Source organism: Chelonoidis abingdonii, chromosome 10 (genome assembly GCF_003597395.2).
Source record: "Chelonoidis abingdonii isolate Lonesome George chromosome 10, CheloAbing_2.0, whole genome shotgun sequence".
NCBI classification, from domain to species: Eukaryota; Metazoa; Chordata; order Testudines; family Testudinidae; genus Chelonoidis; species Chelonoidis abingdonii.
In genome coordinates this window covers 27,680,491-27,700,014 of record NC_133778.1, presented here as the reverse complement: position 1 = coordinate 27,700,014, position 19,524 = coordinate 27,680,491, and the positions used below count along the sequence as shown (strand labels likewise).

At 39.6% G+C, this 19,524-nt stretch overlaps 1 protein-coding gene across 5 annotated transcripts in view; it reads left to right on the top strand.

Annotated features, from left to right (window-relative positions):
• Positions 1-19,524, top strand: part of GLS (glutaminase) — a 114,341-nt gene that overhangs the window by 58,258 nt on the left and 36,559 nt on the right. For 3 of the 5 annotated variants that reach the window (XM_032763344.2, XM_032763346.2, XM_032763347.2), the window contains 4 exons: positions 31-81; positions 3,573-3,749; positions 4,508-4,639; positions 7,735-7,827. In XM_032763344.2, coding sequence (XP_032619235.1) covers positions 31-81; positions 3,573-3,749; positions 4,508-4,639; positions 7,735-7,827 — 453 coding nt within the window. Of the gene's footprint in view, positions 1-30; positions 82-3,572; positions 3,750-4,507; positions 4,640-7,734; positions 7,828-8,962; positions 13,874-19,524 lie in introns of those variants that run through there. The other 2 variants (XM_075070046.1, XM_032763345.2) reach the window with 1 other exon arrangement.

Below are 19,524 nucleotides of genomic sequence, written 5' to 3'. Positions count from 1 at the left end.
TTAAAAGATTACTTTTACTTCTTTCCCCAGTGTTTTCCAGAAGGCACAGACATGGTTGCTATATTAGACTTCTACTTTCAGGTGATTGACTTTTATTTAATCTTGAATACTTATAATGGAACTGAAATAAAGTTTTGAAAGTATAAGCAGCATAAACTCTCTTAATCATAGATATAAAGGAGCCCATTAATACCTCCATTATTTTGAATGAACAAAGAATGTTTGATGTATTAAACTCGTAAACTAAACTAAAGCTGATTTACGAATCTCCATCGGTTGTGTGAATTACCAAGTTTCTGCTGTGAGAGAATATGTGGATGGCTGCCTTATTCATAATTGGCTTTGGCAGAATACTTTGGCTTCTCTGTGCTCGTTACACAGAGGAAGGCATTAAACTTTATAGTATAACAAACTAGAATAATGTGCATACAAATTTTTAATTTCAGGTTTTAGGGTAGTATTCAAAATGAGGCAACACTTTGCACCACTTCTCTCTTGTTTAATCAAATTAATTCTTATGAGCCAAACATAGAAACTACGCTATGTAAATGGTCAAATAGCCCATGTTTTGCTTTGCTTTTACCTAAAATAATTGCACTTGTCATGACACACAAACTTGGCAAGCAGGGTTTTTTCTCTGATAATCCACTGACCATTCACGTCTTGCATGCTGTAAACTGTCCACAGACTGACTAGATTTTGCCTTTCTGTCACTTCGTCCCTGTCAGATTTGAAGCACTAAAGTCAAGAACAGTGTTATGAAAAGGAGCGTGTTTCTGATTCATATGACTCTCTCTTATCTGTTTAATTCGGAGCTGCGTATTTCTAAACATTAGTTTCTCTGAACATTCATGGGTGGGGAAGTGACTCCTGTAGATTCTTGACCTATTGACTATTTCATTTAACTATGATAAGCTGCATCAGCACTGTGAGACCAATTTAGTGTTTGCCTTTATTACCTCAGCTAGACACTGCCAAACTAATATTCAAATCAAAGAATCTTTGTTAGTAAACAGTAAAAGTGAATGCAGAATTATAGTAACATATTCTGGATTGCATTAGCATTTAAGAGCTGTAGTATTTATTAGGTATTTTGATACATTCTAATAATATCACATGCAGGTTTTTTCCTATAGGACCGAAGTCTCATTCAGTGCATAAAATGGACTGGCCTCTGTTGGTGAAGAGCTAATTCCATATTTTGTTTTCTCATTGTTCAGTATGTGGTCCCATACATTGTTTACTGTACTCTATTCAAAATCTGCTCTGAATGTAGAATTTTTGTTTTCCTCATGGGCTTTTCTGTGGTGCTCATCATCGAATCTGTGGGCTTCGGAGACATTAATGAATTTATTTTCACAACATCCCTGTGAGATTAGGAGGTATTACCTCATTTTACAAATGGGGAACTAAGGCACAAAGAAATTAAAGTCAAAAGTATCCACTAGTTTTAGGTGCTCAATTTGAAAAATCAGGTCCTAGGCATCTCAAAGTGTAGTTAGCATTATATAGCAATGTATATATTCAAACACAGCTCCCATTGACATCTGTTGCAGCTGTGAGTGCTCAGTGCTCTGAAAATCAGACCTCATGGTTTTATTTCAGGCCTCCAGAAAATGAGGAACACCTAATTAGTGACCACCTGTGAAAAGTTTGGTGTGATTTTGCCCAGCATCCCATAAGAACTCTGTGTCATACATACAGATAGAATCCAGTTTTCCACATCAGCATTCTTCTGTGTTAGCTGTGTGAGACCATCCTTTGTTTTCTTACAAACTACATGGCTTATTCACTACATTCCCTTCCAGCTTGTGCAACAAATGAGGCTAGGGTCCTGCAGACAACAGCCTCTTTCACCACACAGTCCTGATTCATCCTCAGAGCAGGTCCATTCTGTGCAGTGAATAAATCTGGTACTGTGGAGAAAATAGTAAGCTATCAAGTAATTAAAGACTGTAGTATAATGCATATAAAGAAGGTAAATTAAGTTTACACAAGCAATCTTAATTTTGTCATTTCCTGTCTATTTTGAATGATTGATTTTGAAACCTTGATATTCTAGCATAGTTTTCAGTGTAATTTGCTAGCTTTTTTTTTTTTAAAAAAGCAAACTGAAATAACAAATTCCATCGTGCGACGTAAACCGTGCAGAAATAAATATAAGTAGGGTTGGAACCTTAGATCTACTACTCAGATCTCCTGCCACTTGAGCTAACAGAGTAACATAGTAATACTAGTTTATCATTCTCTGTAGATTAGGTCTAGAGGGGGATATGGGACACTTCTGCCAGTGGGTTTCACAGATACTTGCTGATAGCCGAAGAATGGTGAGACTCAGGAATCTTGGATTCTATGGGCTTTCGTATGCTCTACTGGGCACAGACTCTGCTGACCTGTCCGCTCAGGCTTCACCCCTTCAGCTGGACCCTTCCAACTTGTCCCAGTCCTGTCACTTCTCCTTGTTCAGTTCCTTTTTCCTTGCCTACCCAGTCCCAGTCTCCACTCCTCAGGCTTCTCATCCCAGTCTCTGCCCAGTAAGTCTCAGTCCCCTCCCCGGCCCTCATCTCATCTGATCTGTCCCCTTCTCTGGCCTCCTTTCACATACCACCTCCCTGCCCATATTCCCAACCCCAGTCGTTCCTAATCTCTCCAATTCCTCATCCAATCTCAATGTGTGTTTGTTCACTTTTCACCCTCATCCACAGGCAGTTTCTCAATTTCTTTGTCCACCCTGACCCGGTTCTTTCCTTCCACCCCAACTCCTTGCTGCATGTATCTTCCCTTTCCCCTCCCCTCCTTCCCATCACCCCATTGGTTCTCAGTCTCTTTGCCAAGCCTATCCCAGTCAGCATTCCCCCTGTCACCACCATCTCATCCAATCTGTCATGTCATCATGGGGTCTTCTGCTCTCCTCCTTAGGTCCTTTTTCAGTCTGTTCTCGCCCACCTGAAATACACACACATCTGTTTTTTACCCCTTTTGCATTTGAATCAGGCAGTTTCCTCTTCAGTGCTGCCTGTGTTCAGCAGCTGGGAGCACCGGAGAGACAGGTTTCCTGCTCTCAGCTCAGGTGCCCTGACCCAACATTGCTTGCTGCCCAGAGCTGCAGTTTCAGGGAAAATCGGGTTTAGCTGCCACCTGGAGCTGGAGCATGGTTGACACAGATAGAATTTTCTGGGAATTACACTGCTAAAATTTCCTACTGAACATGTACAATCTGCATTTTTTCAAAGGATTATAATTTGGCCTAATTTGGACAGATTTTCGCAGGGATGGCAAGACACATTCCTGAAAAAAGCCATCCCTGCTGCAAAGTGTGGGGATGCTAGAGCTTTTCAAAGAAAAGTTCACCAGAATTTTTTTTGAATGGGCAAAACAACATTTTCCCCCCAAACTTATCAGAAAACGGCACAACCGTTTGGACTGAGACAAAAAATAATCATTATTCAGTGATACAGATCAACTCATGTAATGCCACTAGTACGCAGACTTTCAATTGTTAACCTTTAGCATACTGTATATATGTAGAGATTATACATACAAATAAGAATTATTATTTTCCCTTCCTTTAGCTATGTTCTATCGAAGTGACCTGTGAATCGGCTAGTGTGATGGCAGCAACTCTGGCTAATGGTGGCTTTTGCCCAATTACTGGTGAAAGAGTACTGAGCCCTGAATCAGTCCGGAATACCTTGAGTCTAATGCATTCCTGTGGCATGTATGACTTCTCAGGACAGTTTGCCTTTCATGTGAGTAACTGTTGAATGCTGATTTGTATCTGGCAAGTGAAACTAATCTAGACTGGCTTTTAAACAAACATTCCAGGATTGATCTTTTTATACTTCTGATTAATTCACATAACATCTTAAGTTCAACATTGTTTGAAAATCTGGTACCTAGAGCATTTTGAAATTAATCACTTCAAGGTATTTCAGACAAGTACTGTTTTCTAGCACTGTAAACTCGGGCTTCATTTTCATCCTAAAACATAAGTTGGGCTTCAGAGATAACTCCATCCTTTACAAGAGCAATATCTACATTGCTTATTCAATTTAGTTATAATTCAAACAAATGTTATAACTGGTGAAATCCTAAATTAGATGGTAAAACATTGCGTGTGCGCAGGCACGCCCAAATCATGTTAAGCTGTCGGGTTAAACAAAAGGGATCTTTGCACTAAAACAATTTTGTGGCACTGTTGTTGCAGATTATCAATGACTTGTTGGATATCTATGTGTATGTTTCACTTCTCTGCTGAGATTATCAGGCCTGGGGTATAGTTCTTGCTGAGCCACTAATATGCTGTTTGACCTTAGGCGACAACGTAATTGCTACTCTGTCTCTCCGCGTCTATTATCTGTCAAGGATAAGACTGCTTACCCAACTTATAAAATGTTCTGAGAATGATCAGTTAAAGTGCTATATAATGATTTATGTGCTAAATGTTATGAATAACACAACAGACTAGAATGTTAACATGATACACTAAGTCTTTAATTTCCTGTAGGTTGGTCTTCCTGCAAAATCTGGAGTTGCTGGTGGCATTCTTCTGGTTGTTCCTAATGTTATGGGTCTGATGTGCTGGTCACCTCCTTTGGACAAAATGGGCAACAGTGTTAAAGGGATTCACTTCTGTCATGTAAGGAAGGCTTCGTCTAACTTTCAGTAACTTTTCTTTTGCAACCAACATTTACCTAATCAGTTAGAATGCTAAGGCCTAACTGAACTTAAGTTAAATCCTTAAATTTGTTCATGTATGTACTTCCAGTCTGACCTGACCTGCGATTGAAAAGCAGTCTTGTTTACTGACTTGGCTGTAATTCAAATTAGATTTATTATTGGACTACGCCGGGGTAGGCAACCTATGACACGCGTGCCAAAGGTGGCGCGTGAGCTGATTTTCAGTGGCACTCACTGTCTGGATCCTGGCCACCGATCCGGGGGGGCTCTGCATTTTAATTTAATTTTAAATGAAGCTTCTTAAACATTTTAAAAACCTTATTTACTTTACATACAGCAATACTTTAGTTATATATTATAGACTTATAAAAAGATACCTTCTAAAAATGTTAGTGTATTACTATCGCGTGAAATCTTAAATTAGCGTGAATAAATGAAGACTCAGCACACCACTTCTGAAAGGTTGCCAACCCCTGAACTGTGCAAACATTTGGTTTCTTCGTGTTTTCTAATTTTGGAAAAAGTGTTCATGAAAAAATTTAAAGGAATAATGTCTTGTGGACAAGAAGCTGGATATGAGTCGACAGTGTGCCCTTGTTGCCAAGAAGGCTAGCAGCATTTGGGGGCCTTATAAGTAGGGGCATTGCCAGCAGACCGAGGGACATGATCATTCCCCTCTAATTGACATTGGTGAGGCCTCATCTGAAGTAACGGTGTCCAGTTTTGGGCCTCACACCACAAGAAGGATGTGGAAAAATTGGAAAGAGTCCAGCGGAGGGCAACAAAAATGATTAGGGGGCTGGAGACCTGACTTATGAGGAGAGGCTGAGGAAACTGGGATTGTTTAGTCTGCAGAACAGAAGAATGAGGGGAGATTTGATAGCTGCTTTCAACTACCTGAAGGGGGGTTCCAAAGAAGATGGATCTAGAATGTTCTCAGTGGTGGCAGATGACAGAACAAAGAGTAATGGTCTCAAGTTGCAGTGCGGGAGGTTTAGGTTGTATATTAGGAAAAACTTTTTCACTAGGAGGGTGGTGAAGCACTGGAATGGGTTACATAGGGAGGTGGAGGAATCTCATTCCTTAAAGGTTTTTAAGATCAAGCATGACAAAGCCCTGGCTGGGATGATTTAGTTGGGGATTGGTCCTGCTTTGAGCAGGGGATTGGACTAGATGACCTCCTGAGGTCCCTTCCAATCCTGATATTCTGTAACATGAGAATGGCAGTGATTGCTTTGATATATTAAAACACAAGATCTCTTCCAGCTTAGAGGCTTGCCAGAGTCCAAATATTGTTAACACTGGCATCAAACAAGGACTTCAGTCTTTCAAAGGTCAAGTCTGTACCAAAAGACAAAGCTAAGGGTGGCTTATCTGACAGGTGTCTTCTGTACAGAGACATTTTGTACGTATTATTCACAGAAAGATGCTCTAAGAAACTCCACTCCACTCCAATATGATAGAATAACAATAATTTCATTTAATTAGCAATGCTTACTGGGCCCTTTGGCGGCTAATAGTAAAATGGGAATGGTGTTGCTTATATTTTGGCCAATATCATACTTCTGTGTCTGGGGGAAAAAGGTGGGTTGAAAGTCTCCACAGAGACAACTGTCAGACAAGCATCCTTAGCTTTGTCTTTTGCTGCAGACATGACCTTTAAAAAATTGAAGGGCCCTGTTTGGTGCCAGTGTTAAGAATATTTGGACTCTGGCCAGCCTCTTTAAGATGGTAGAGATCTTGTACAATACATCATTTGCAAGTAGTAATGAATGGTGACACATCATTGGCCTTCCAAACGGAGAGAGGAACATGGTAGGGATGCCTTCTGCCTCTTTCTCTTCTCCTTACAACCGATGGCAGTGCAAATTAGGCAGTACTCAATCAAAGACCTCAACAAAGGACACTACAATATTTAGAGTACTTCATTCACTTGACTTTTATACAGGGCCGGCTCTACAGTTTTCGCCACCCCAAGCAGTGCACCAAATTGCTGCCGCAGGCGGTGGGGGCAGTCCGTGCGCCCTTAGGGCGGCAGGTTCCTTTCCACGGCAGCAGCAATTTGGCAGCAGCTTCTGTGTTTAACTGAAGCCGCCCCAGACAGCTAAACATAGAAGCTGCCGCTGAATTGCCCTCACCGTGGAAACGCGCCTGCCGTCCTAAGGGCACACAAACTGCCCCCGCCCTCCGCAGTGGCAATTCGGCGCGCTGCTTGGGGGCAAAACAACAGGGACTGCCGCCTCTTGCAGATTGCCGCCCCAGGCACCAGCTTGGAATGCTGGAGCTGGCCCTGCTCCTATATCAGCTGCATAACAATCTAGTTTGCTCCTCATTCTGGGGAGTGCGCAGGTACATTCTCTATTACTATTTTTCAGTCTAGATATGTTTGCTTTTAAGTCCTATATTAAAAAATAATTTCCAATTAAAATCAAACTGTTTTAAAAAAAACTTATTAATAAAGAACTAATAACTAATGATTTGGCAACCTTCAAATTGCTGCAAAATAAATAGCTATAAATATATCTATATTTTATATATAAATAATTTTTTTCTTCATACTACAACAGCATGGAAAAATTACTTGCCATAATACTTGTGAATGTCTTTCCTTACAGTGATTCTAGTTTAGTTAAGAGCAACTGTTTCACTGAATCTTCCTTGTTCAGCTCCCTATCACAGGCCTTGTGTTACTGTGATATAATCACCTTGCAAATGTTTGTGAAGTATACATTACAAAACCAAATGCTGTAATATCTGTACAGTGAAATATTGGTATAAGTTAGCTTTTTTCCAAAATACCACCAATAAGTCAGTTATTTAAAAAAAATACTATTACAGCCTAATGAAAACATGTATTTATTACCAATGTATGGAAGGACATTTTATGAAGAGAGTAACAAGAGGCTTCTTGTGTAAGTCAGGAACTTTTAGCCAAGTCATATTTGTTGTGAATTAAAAATATTTAAAGTGTGTGCATTATCAACCTCAAGTGAGAAAATAAAAAAACTGTGCAGTATATAAAGGATAATGTAGTTTCTTTTTGACTGTTTTCAGGAACTGGTTTCTTTGTGCAATTTCCATAATTATGATAACTTGAGGCACTTTGCAAAGAAGCTTGATCCTCGCAGAGAAGGTGGTGATCAGCGGGTAAGCTAAATATGTTCTTTTAATGACTGTTTTGTATAGTTATCAACTGGAAAATGTAAGGTTCATCTGTAAACATAAAACTGCTCAATGACATGTATTGCATCAAAACTTAAAGATAAGTTAAGCTTATCAGTCTAGTTTCACCAGAGCACAATTTATTTGTAACAAAGTCTGCCATATCTGTGGTACGGCTTAAACAGTTACAAGATTTTTTTTTGTAAGATTCATAATTGCTAAAGACTTAAGCATTTCTTTTCCCCAGCTAGAGTGGGTGTATGGTATTTTAATATGCAGGATGACTTTCACTATTCTGCTTACTTTTTAATAATAATTTGGCCAACTGGTAGCTTAGTCTTTCTGTTCTGCACTCCTGTGCATGAGATCTAAGGTCAGTATTTTTCACATTGATCTCATGTAAAAACCAGCTTGAGGAGACATACCCACGCTAGCTCTCATCAAGCTAGAGTGCTAAAAGTGAAAGTGTAGCCATGGTGGGTGGGAGGGGCTAGTGCCTGGTGTCTCAAATGGGGTCAAGCTCGTGGCAGCTAGACCCTCCTGCTGCTAATGCTGCCACAGCTGCTGTCCATTTTCAGTGCATTAATTCAATCAGAGCCAGTATGGGGAGGTCTGCTGGAGCTGCTGTTTACATCTCCAGCTCCAAGTCTAGACATACTCATAGAGCCAGTGCACTCAGCACTTGTGTGGCTGGGAAGATAGCTTCATTTTACTTGAGATTATTGCCCCTTATTAAGGAGTACTGTTTTCAGGCCCTGAAGAGTCACTCCATTTCTTTTGTACTAAAGCGTAGTAGAAGGGTTATGGGTGCTTGAGGGTCGGAGGCAAATAGTGAGAGGTTTTCCTTAAGGATTTTATAGGGACATGGAGGTCTCCCAAAGGGAAGATACAGTAGTATGAAAGATGTTTGTTTTTATTTGTCTGTACATTTCTCTTTATAACTGTCTGATATGGAATTATAACTTTATGTATAGCTCCAAAACGGACCATAGCTATTTGTAATAAAATGTGGAGATGGGTGGAAGTTCAGGCTTTTGGCATTGATTGCAAATATCAGTAACACGCAGATTTGCTTTCTTCAAGTACACTAATAAATAATGTATGTTGCTTGAACAACTAGCATTCCTTTGGACCATTGGACTATGAAAGTCTCCAGCAAGAACTTGCTTTGAAAGGCACAGTGTGGAAAAAAGTGTCACCTGAGTCAAACGAGGACATCTCCAGAACCATAGTGTATAGAATGGAAAGTCTGGGAGAGCAAAACTAAAGAAATGGGTTATAGTTTCATAAAGTTCTTCATTTTAAAAGCCCTCAAGCATCTCTAGATTAAACAACTTCAGTTGTTTTGTTTCCTTGATATTTTTGGTTCATATATAAACTTTTTTTCTTTTAATATTGTGTAAATACTGTATATGCTATACCAAAAATAGAATATTGACATTTTTAAAAAAAATCTGTCAACCAGATTTCATGGTTCCTTAAAGTAAATTTACTTTAAACAGAAAAATCTAAATGTTTTAAAGGATAACTCTTTGCTATATTTGAGAATTCATACATTAATTAAAGGCGGACTTTATGGAGCTGTGAGAAGATTTTATAATGAGTCCTCTTACTAGATCTGGAACATAGAGAAATGCAAGTAGTATTTCTAGAACATAAAGTAAAACAGTACACCAAAATAAAGTAAGATGACAAATCCCCAAATAGGTATACTTGAAAGAGAAACAGTTTGAGAGCCTTGACATTATTAGCACCTGTATCTTTTGTTTTACACGCACTTACAAAAGGTATTGAGCATAAATAGATCCTTTTGATACACCATGTTAGCAAATACAAGCAAAGTAAATTACCGAATCGTATTCTTTTTATAATCAAATCATTTTAAATTAAGCATGTTAATATTCAATTAATAGATGTTTAAGTAGCTTTGTAGCTTGCAAAGCTTCTCTAATTGCATAGTTAGCTAAGTTAGGAAGAGAAGGATTTCTTACTGAAGTATTTTGAGTGGTCCGTAGGAGCTGTCCTGCTGGCTATGACTCAGTCTGCCATACTAATAATGCTACACTCCACTTTTTATTTTAAAGAATATAAGTAATCTTAGTTTTAGAGGGATAGTGTGAAGAGAAAATGTATTCAAAGTAAAAAAGAAAAATTGGTAATGATTATTAAAACTGTTTAAAAAGTCTTACTGAATGCAAATGAAAGTACTTCAGTTGTTCTAGCCATATTGGTCCCAGGATATGAGACACACAAAGCGGTGAAGTAATATCTTTTATTGGACCAACATCTATTGGTAGAAAACGCAGACTTTTGAGCTGCATAGAGCTTTTTCTTTTGCCAGTCCTGCAGAGAGCTCTGTGACATTTGAAAGCTTGTTCTTTCCAACAGATGTTGGTTCAATAAAAGATAATACATCACCTACCTTGTCTTGCTCTGAATTAATTTTACCAGTTATCTTTTATCTCTATTATATATGTACTCACACACATGCACATAATGTAATTTTCTAAGTTAATAGAAAAAGTTTCCCTCCTCTCTTTTTGTTTTTGTTTATCTACTTTGAACCTTTGTTTAGTCCTTCCCTAGTAACAACATTTCTGTCTTTTTACAGCAAATTATAAGCACGTTAGTCTCAAATAATGCACTGTTCATACAGTGGAACAGTATGATCTGGTATGAAACAGTCAGCATAAATCTTAGAAGTAGGTTCTGTCAAACAATTAAAATTAATCATGAGATTATTAAAAAAAATCATGATTAGTTTTAATCACACTATTAATAGAATCCGATTTATTCAAATATTTTTGGATGTTTTCTACTTTTTCAAATATATTTCAATTATAACACAATACGAAGTGTACAGTGCTTGCTTTATATTTTATTACAAATTTTTACGTGGTAAAAAAGATAAAAGAAATAGTATTTTTCAATTCCCCTCATACAAGTACTGCAGTGCAATTTCTTTATCATGAAAGTGCAACTTACAAATGTAGAATTATGTTTGTTACATAAGTACACTCTAAAACAAAGCAATATAAAACTTTAGAGCCTGTAAGTCCACTCAGTCCTACTTTTCATTCAGCCAATCGCTAAAACAAGTAAATTTTATTTTTACAGGAGATAATGTTGCCTGCTTCATATTTACATTGTCACTTCAAAGTGAGAACAGGTATTTGCATGGCATTGTTGTAGCAAGCATTGCAAGGTACTTATGTGCCAGGTATGCTGAACATTTGTATGTCTCTTCATGCTTCATCAGCATGGAAGCATGTCTTCTGGAATGGTGGCCGAAGCGTGAAGGGGTATAAGAGTGTTTAGCATAATTGAAATCAATATATTTGAAAATATAGAAAAACATCCACAAATATTTATAATAAATTTAAGTGGGTGTCGCAATAATTTTTTTGAGTTAATTTGTTTTGAGTTAATCGCTTGAGTTAACTTCAATTAATTGACAGCCCAATTTAGAAGTAGTTCCGACTACATAGGTAATATTATACAGGGAAGCTAGTATTTTCTGAATTTTAGAGGCCAAATGCATAGCCATTATTGATGCTGATTTTTTGGTAAAATTCTTCACTCCTTATATAGTTGACCCTGTTGCCTTTGTCTGTAGCTGATTGTGCTTTGTTCCACGGCCCCTTCCACTTAACCACCATACAAAGGCCTAATTTATTGTTAATTCCAAAGGTCTGCCCAAATAACTTCTGATCAGATCTCTTTTTAAGAGCTATTGGTATAGTATTTGCATAAAGGTCTCAAACTACATATGTAATTTTCTCTTGGACAGAAAAGTATGTAAATATATACACAAGGCTATGTCTGTATTAAACACCACTCAGCGACATGTAGAGCAAGTACCCATGTAGGCCCCCTAGCATGAGTACAAAGATAGTAGTGTAGCTGGTGAGTCGTAGCTTAGACTAGTAGAGGAAAGATGGGGTGAAGGGTATGGGTATGTATGCGAATACGTACTCTACTTGCCCAATCTGTGCCTCCCTGTCTACACTGATATTTTTAGCAGTGTAGGGTCCTGTTGCCTCCTTGATGCCAAAGCCTTTCCCCTCTGTAAGAAAAGACTCCCTCATTGGGGCAGACTGTGGCAGGGAGGAAGCTTGGGCAGTTCCCGGTGTAGAGCTTGTCCACAACATATGGAAAGGCTCTGCCAGCACCAGCTGCTGGAGCTTTCTTCTGCAACAAAAATACTTTAGCAGTGGGGAACAGCTGAGCCTTTCCCAGTTTTCCCCTTGCCAGAGCATTTTCCTCTCCATAGTGAAAGGCTCTGGCAGTGGGGAACTTCTGAAGCCTTTTCTGTCCCACTTCTGCCAAAGCTTGTCACTGAGATGTGTAGCTATACACCACAGTGTGGGCATAGCCTACTTTTTACTGTGGCATGTAGCTACATATGCTCTATACACTGCTGGAAGTGGTGTGTCGTGTAGACATAGCCTGAATCATTAAAAGGAAGGGATAGACTGCAAAACAACTTGGGAACTTATAAAACAGGAAAATGCATAAAGCACGATGTGCAGTGAATGGTGATGAGGAACCCCATCTTGACCATACCAGTTAAGGATTGATTATAGCTAACAAGTACATGTCTCACAAAAATGTAGAAGTGCTATTTAAGATGGTATATAAACAAGTACTGTTGCAAGTGAATCCAAGTGATCTTGTAGCAATACATTATATTTTGTATAGTTATTGGGGATATTCGCATTTGAAGCATACGATCATAGAGTTGTTTAGGCAAACCTTTTCACAAAATTAACATACAACGGACTTTTGAGATCCTAGTAAAATAATGCAGCAGGTACTGTTAATTGTACTTCAGAACAATGGCATAAATTACTGAATGAAAACCCAGCATATAGTTTTATCTCAGTTGTTTTGCTTACATTTTTTCAGGGTTATAGTGAAGTAAGAGCAAGGGAAGGTTAGTGAAGGTCTTTAAATGTCCTTGAAATCAACAGTTCTACATGAATAAGAAAGCTAAGGTAAAACAGTAGTCATTGAGATACTGCAAGCAAAACTCTGCATGTGCACACCTCAGAAGTGCTCAATTACTGTATTTGATTAATTTGTATTGAACATTCGGAGGGATTGCAGGTCAGAGCCTATGCTTCTGTGCCCCCTAGTGAAAAGAACTCATGTTGCTGAATGTTTTTGAAAATGAAGGTGTACCTGTGTGGGGCAGGGTTTACCTAATATAGCTCTCAATGCATTCTTTGCTGATTTCACATTATTTGGAACTAATTTTAAAACTAGTTGAAGTTGGAGAAATTGTTTCTGTGGGATTCAGATCTTAAAATAGTAACCCACAGAACTTTAAGTATTTAGATATGTAAATTATACATGGAGTTTTGAGAAGAGGAGGCAAGTCATAGGTGGTAAATGTGACGGGATTCAAAAACTGATTATCTATTTATATGAATAACAAGAATATCCAGAGGAGTTGTTTTTTTAGTTTTTGTTAAAAGTTTTGGAAGGGATATAAGCCAACTTCTAACTGTTGTGGATAAGTTGGAAACTTTTTCCTTTGGGCCAGTTTATCACATAACGTGCCCTCTCCACAATTTCTTGCTCCTCCTCAAAAGCTTCTGTTACTGGTGGCTGTTGGTGATAGGTTACACAACTGGTTGGATCATGGCCTGATCCACTATTGCAATTCCTATACATTTACATGTATGTTTAGTGAATAGGGTCCTAAAGAATGTTGTGGTAGGGGCTAATTATTAAATGTTTTTTTTTTTTGAAGATAGTTTTTAATACATAAAGGATTTAGTGTTCATCTGCATTATGATAATACTAGTTCTTGATATTCAAGCATCTGAGCTGCTCTTTTCTTTTGTCAGCATCATTAACATTTCGTTGGAAATGTAAATACTTTTGTAAACTTCATTTTAGCATTTGTGTTATACCTTTTGGTTCAGTTCTTTAAGTTACTTGTCTCCATTTTTCTTTTGCATTGTATGTTTATGTATGTTGTCCAGGATTATTTTTGTATTGTGTAATAAATTTATTTTAAGCCAATTTTATTGTATTTTTTTTTCTATCAGTGAAGGATAACTTCCATTCAAGCACATTTTCTGAGACCAAAATAGATAGTGAACATATTCCAGAAACTTCATCCTGGTTTAAAATAGGTATAGTGGACGATACAAGTTAGTTAAAACAGTAATTGAAAACACTTTAAAAAAATCTCTCGACTACATTTTGTGGAATCATTCTTATTTTTTCTTTTTGTTAGAAATAACATTTTAGAAGCTTGAAAATAATAAAAATATTTCTCATGGTTCTTTTCAACTTCCCACAATTTTCTAAAAAGCAAAAGCTAATATTGTGTTTTTACTTTTGCTTATACAGCAGCAGCATTGATATCATTCTGGAAATACATGGCTCAGAATAGAATTTTAAGTTCAATATTTGGTCTGGCAAAATAATTGGGGAAGTAAGCATGTTGGTTTTGACAGCCATTCTAATAATTGTGGCTATCAATCATTTTTTTTAAATTAGCGAAGTATAACTTCTGTTAAATCTTATTTTATAATCTAGAAAGCATTCCACACTTAGGGTTGCCAACTTTCTAATTGCACAAAACCCAATACCCTTACCCCTTCCTCTTCCCCAAGGCTCCACCCCCACTCCCTCCAACCCTCCTCCCTTAGTCACTCACTCTTTCCCACCCTCACTTTCACTGGACTGGGGCAGGGGGTTGATTGCGGGAGGGGGTGAGGGCTCCAGCTGGGGGTGTGGGCTCTGGGATAGGACAAGAAATGAGGGGTTCAGGGTGTGGGAGGGGACTCTGGGCTGGGGCAGGTGGTTGGGGTGTGGGAGAGGGTTGTGGGGCTGGGATGAGGGGTTTCGGGTACAGGAGTGGGCTCTGGGCTGGGGCCAAGGGGTTTGGAGTGAGAGAGGAGGCTCAGGCTGGGGCAGGAGGAGGTTCAGAGTGCAGGCTCCAGGAGTGAGTTGGGGCAGGGGGTTGGAGTACGGGAGGGGGTTCCGACCTGGAGCAGAGGGTTGGGGTGGGGGTGCAGGGTCTGTGAGAGAGTTAGGGTGCAGGAGAGGGTTCCAACCTGGGGCAGGGGGTTGGGGCACAGTAGAGGGTTCGGGGTGTGGGGTCCGGCCGGGCCGTGCTCACCTCAGATGGCTCCCAGTCAGCGGCGCAGCAGGACAAAGGCAGGCTCCCTGCCTGCTCTGGCTCCGCACTGCTCCCAGAAACATCCAGCATGTCTGACCCTAGGAGGAGGCAAGGCCAGGTGGCTCTGTGTGGTGTGCGCTGCCCATGCCTGCAGGTACCGCCCCCACAGCTCCAATTGGCTGTGGTTTCCGGCTAATGGGAGCTGTGGAGCCGGTATTTGGGGTGGGGGAAGCACACAGCACTTCCCTGATCACCCCTGCTCCTAGGGGCCACAGGGACATGCCAACCATTTCCAGGAGCTGCACAGTGCCAGGGCAGGCAGGGAGCCTGCCTTAGCCCCACTGTGCTACCAACCGGACTTTTAATGGCCTGTTCAGCAGTACTATCTGGACCTGCCAGGGTCCCTTTTCGACCAGGCCTTCCAGTCGAAAACAGAATGCCTAGCAATACTGCATTTTAACATCTTAAAGGTAGGTTGATTTGGGGCTTAAACAAGTTGGCAGTGATTGTTGCAGCTTTTGGGGGTAATGGCTGACTTTTGAGTGAGCGCTATGGCTTTGGTATATTCTGCGTGCTTTGTAACAAAATTACTGTTGTTGTCAGTGAAAGTGCACTTTGTTAGAGTGCAGGATATTAAATAGAGATCCTTAATATTGATGGTTCTGAAACAGGGTTTAGTTTTACTCCAAATGAATTTATAAAGTGTAGTTACTTATAGCATGCTTTGAAAAACATTTTTATGACACAGTGAATAGAACTGCCTGTTTTTTTCAAAATATAGACACAATAAATCTCTGATCAGAAGAGTTTAGTCTTCTTCAGTCAGCAAGATGAGGAAAGTTAAAGAAGGGGAATAGCTGTGGGGCAGGGTGAAGGAGTTTTACAAATACAGTAACTTACTTTAGAGGTGGTATGTGTCCCTTGTGTTTTGGGTTGGTTTTTTTAATATGTCCCTTTTTATCTACCAAAGATAATTTTTGATGGGCGAAGGGGCTGGGTATTGTAAAGTGGAAGCTGGGAAAAGGGGACTAGTCAAAAAGCCAATAGAGTGAAAAGCTTTAAGTATTTACTCATCTGCACTGTAAAATATTTTTGCTCACATTACTTCCGGTCTTGATACATGTCATTGATTAGTAATGCACAGTACTTCAGGTATGAGCTTTATCATTTAAAATTGTAGTGTTCCGCCTATTTCTAATTAGTGTCTGGAATGTTATAGTTTGTTTTTGTGTTTTTTAATTTGGTTTACGTTGGACAAAACAACAGTGCAGAGTTTTGTCATTCTTTCATTGAAAAGTTGAATCTACAATTTAAAAATGTGAATGTTTATCAGAGAGAGCTGATTTTTGTAATTGTACTTGAGTTTATTATTGGAATGATTTAACATGCATAATCAATTGTATTTTCAGTGCATATTTTGTCCTATTGCATTGTTTAGGGATCCAAGTATCACACAGGATATTCCACATTTATGCTAGTTGTTGGAATGGCAAGAGGCTGTTTAACTCTGTGGGCCTAGCAGTAGTAATTATGCTGTGCCTAAAGCTTGCTAACTGCTTTACAAAAGAAAAAAGACATCTTTGCCCCAAGAGTCTTGTAAGTTATTTAAACTTTTATTGCCTTCAGAGGTATTGATGAGGCTGGACATCAGGTAGAAATCTGGTAAATTAAAGTCACCTTACAGTAATTGTAGCTCTTTGAAATGTGTTGTCTATACATATTTCGCTTTTGGTGCACGTGCATCATGTGCATGAGATCAGATTTTTTTTTAATAGCAGGGCCATGCCTGTGCTGCTCCACACCTTCTTGGTTCCTGTAGCAGAGGGATGAGGAGGAGGCAGCCCATGCTCAGTTCCTGTGCCAATAAGAATCCTGAGATTGGGCCTCCAGTGAGTGGGAAGAGAGGGCTGGATGTAGAATTTGTGTGCACAACATGTCTTATACTACAATTACTGTAAAGAATCATAATTTCTTTGAGTGATTGACCATACGCATTCCACTGTTCATAATTAGCAAGCAGTCATTGGAAAGCTAGGAGGCAAGTGAATGAAGGCCTGCTTGAAGAGTGCTTGTAGGGTTGCCCAGAGGAAGCTTGCATCTAACCTATAGGATTGCACCAGGGAATAATGGGAGATAATGTTGTGGTCTGAACATCATTTTGAAGCTCTTGTGAGTATTTCAGAAATGGGGACATGTGCAAGGCAGACCACCGAAGCCACCTGGGCACGGGTAGAGTTATCCCTAATGTGTCAGGGTGGGTCTTTGTTGGCTAGGGTATAATATGCTGTGATAGTTCTCAGGATCCCAAGGACTCAGTCACCTTGTTGTTCCCAGCCTCTAGCAAGAAGGAGTCTTTCCTGAAGTGGCTGGGTATTTAGCTCCCTAACACCACCAGCCTTTCTGCCACTCCTCTGGGCTATGCCAAGCTTTTTTTCACCTTGCAGGTTAACAAGGGGAGCCCCTTCGTGCTGGAATCCCTTTTGAATTGCTCCCCTGTGGCATCCAGACCTTGACACTGGCTACTCAGAAATCCCAGATCCTCTGCTACCTAAGGAGCAGTGTATCCCAGTTTACCAGTTTTACCTTAAATCATTTCTCTTGTAAAATGCCCAACCCTTGTGAGTACTTACAGTAAAACAAAAGAAGGTGCCTAGGGGAGGAGTCTCTACTATGGACTTGAGAGGGATGGGGAGGAGAGTAATTTTCCTGCAGCTCAAAAGCCGCTCTCTGATGTGCTCTGCCTTAAATTCAGCACCAAAGGGAGCCTTGTGATGACTACCCAGAGTCAATCATAGCTGTGATCGGGTACCAGTCTGGCAATAGAATCCGTCAATGCCATAAGGGGGTCAGTGCCAAAAATGTGAGCAGTACTGAGGGTCATGGTACAGTGGTACGCAAGACCATCCTTGCTGAAGCCACGGTGCTTGGTACTGATGTTAGGCAATGCTAAAGTGGCAGTGTGCTCCTTGTATTTGGATGTGACTATTGGTCTGAACTTTGACTTTTGTTACTGAAGGTTCTGTATGGGACTCTATTTTAAGTCTTGAAAGGAGCTCAGACTGGTGTTGAGGGTAATCTAAGCACTGGAGGGGCATGCTACTGAAGGTTTCTCAGCGGATCTGCTCGGAACAGAGGCTGCCTGCATTGATCTCTCAAGGAGAAAGAGCTTCAGCTTTGCCTCCCTGCTCTTAGAGAAAGATTTACAGATAGAGCAGCATGCTGGCATGTGGCTCTGACCCTGGCACATAATGAGCATCAGGTATGGCTGTAACTGATTGGCATGGCTGTATCACAGGATGAGTGGATTAGGAAACCCAATGACTTGGACTCTGCCATCTTGGATTGTGTACAGGGGGATTTGTACCAGAGAGGGGGCTGTGATCAGTATCGGGAAAGTAATACAGGAAGAGAAGAAACGCTATTACTATACTGAAATAAGAAAAAGGGTGTTTCGATTGCACTTCAGGAGTGGAATCTGTTGACAGTATCACTATAAAATCAGCAGTCTCAATTTTAGAATCAGCATTCCATTCCTCAAATATATCTAGTCTCATGTTGAAGATATGATCAATAGCAGTTTGTTAAAATACATTAACGGATATGTGCAATGTTACATGAATAGGGGATTTATAATGTACACATAGTGAGCTCTTCAGGGCCAGGAGTATGTACTATGTGTCCAGAAAGCACCAAGCATATTGTGGGGGCTTTTATAATTAAATAATCTTGATTTGTTAGAACTTAAAGGCAGATCTATAGAATTAGGAACAAACTCTCACTCCCATCAATCACAACTGTAGATAATTCTGAAGTTGTTTTGTAGGATAGTATAAAAGCTATTGGCCAGCAGTACTAAATGTGTCACTAGTTAGCGTTTCTGGTTTGAGCCAAACTTTGAGAATTAAGTGAGAGTGCTGTTGGCAACACTAAATTAGAAGTTCAGTTTGGTGGTATCTTGCTGACAGGCCCTTTCTGTTGCTTGTGTTGCAGTTACCTTTATAAAATGGAAAAGAGAGTCAAGTCATTGACATAAATGTGAGCATTTGGGCCCTTCTGTATAATTAACAGCTAGTCTTTTTATTATTATTATTAGCTTTGAAATCATTGTTTCTCATGCAGGCAGAGAAAAACTTGTTGGTTCTAAGGTAAAAGTGTCTGCTTTTTAAGGTCTTTTTCTCCTCTTTTCTGTTCTTGAGCTATATGACACCAAGTATTCAAGAATATAGTGTTTCCCTGTATCTTCATTACCTTGAAACTTCGTTTTGTTCTATCTCTGTGGTATTCTCTTCAACCTACTTCTAATCCCCTTCTCTGATGATCTACGGCAAGTTTCTCAAGCTATAAACAGTGCCACTCTAAACTGTGAGGTGTTTGCCAATATTTCCTCTGAAAAGACCAGGCTATATATTAACTTTAATTACCTGGTTTTCCTCAGTCTAGGAAGGTGAACGATTCCTACACATAGATGTTAAGATACCACCATTCAGTCTCCCTTAGGTGAATTGAACTGTGTTAAAGCTTACCGGTTTTTGATACACTGC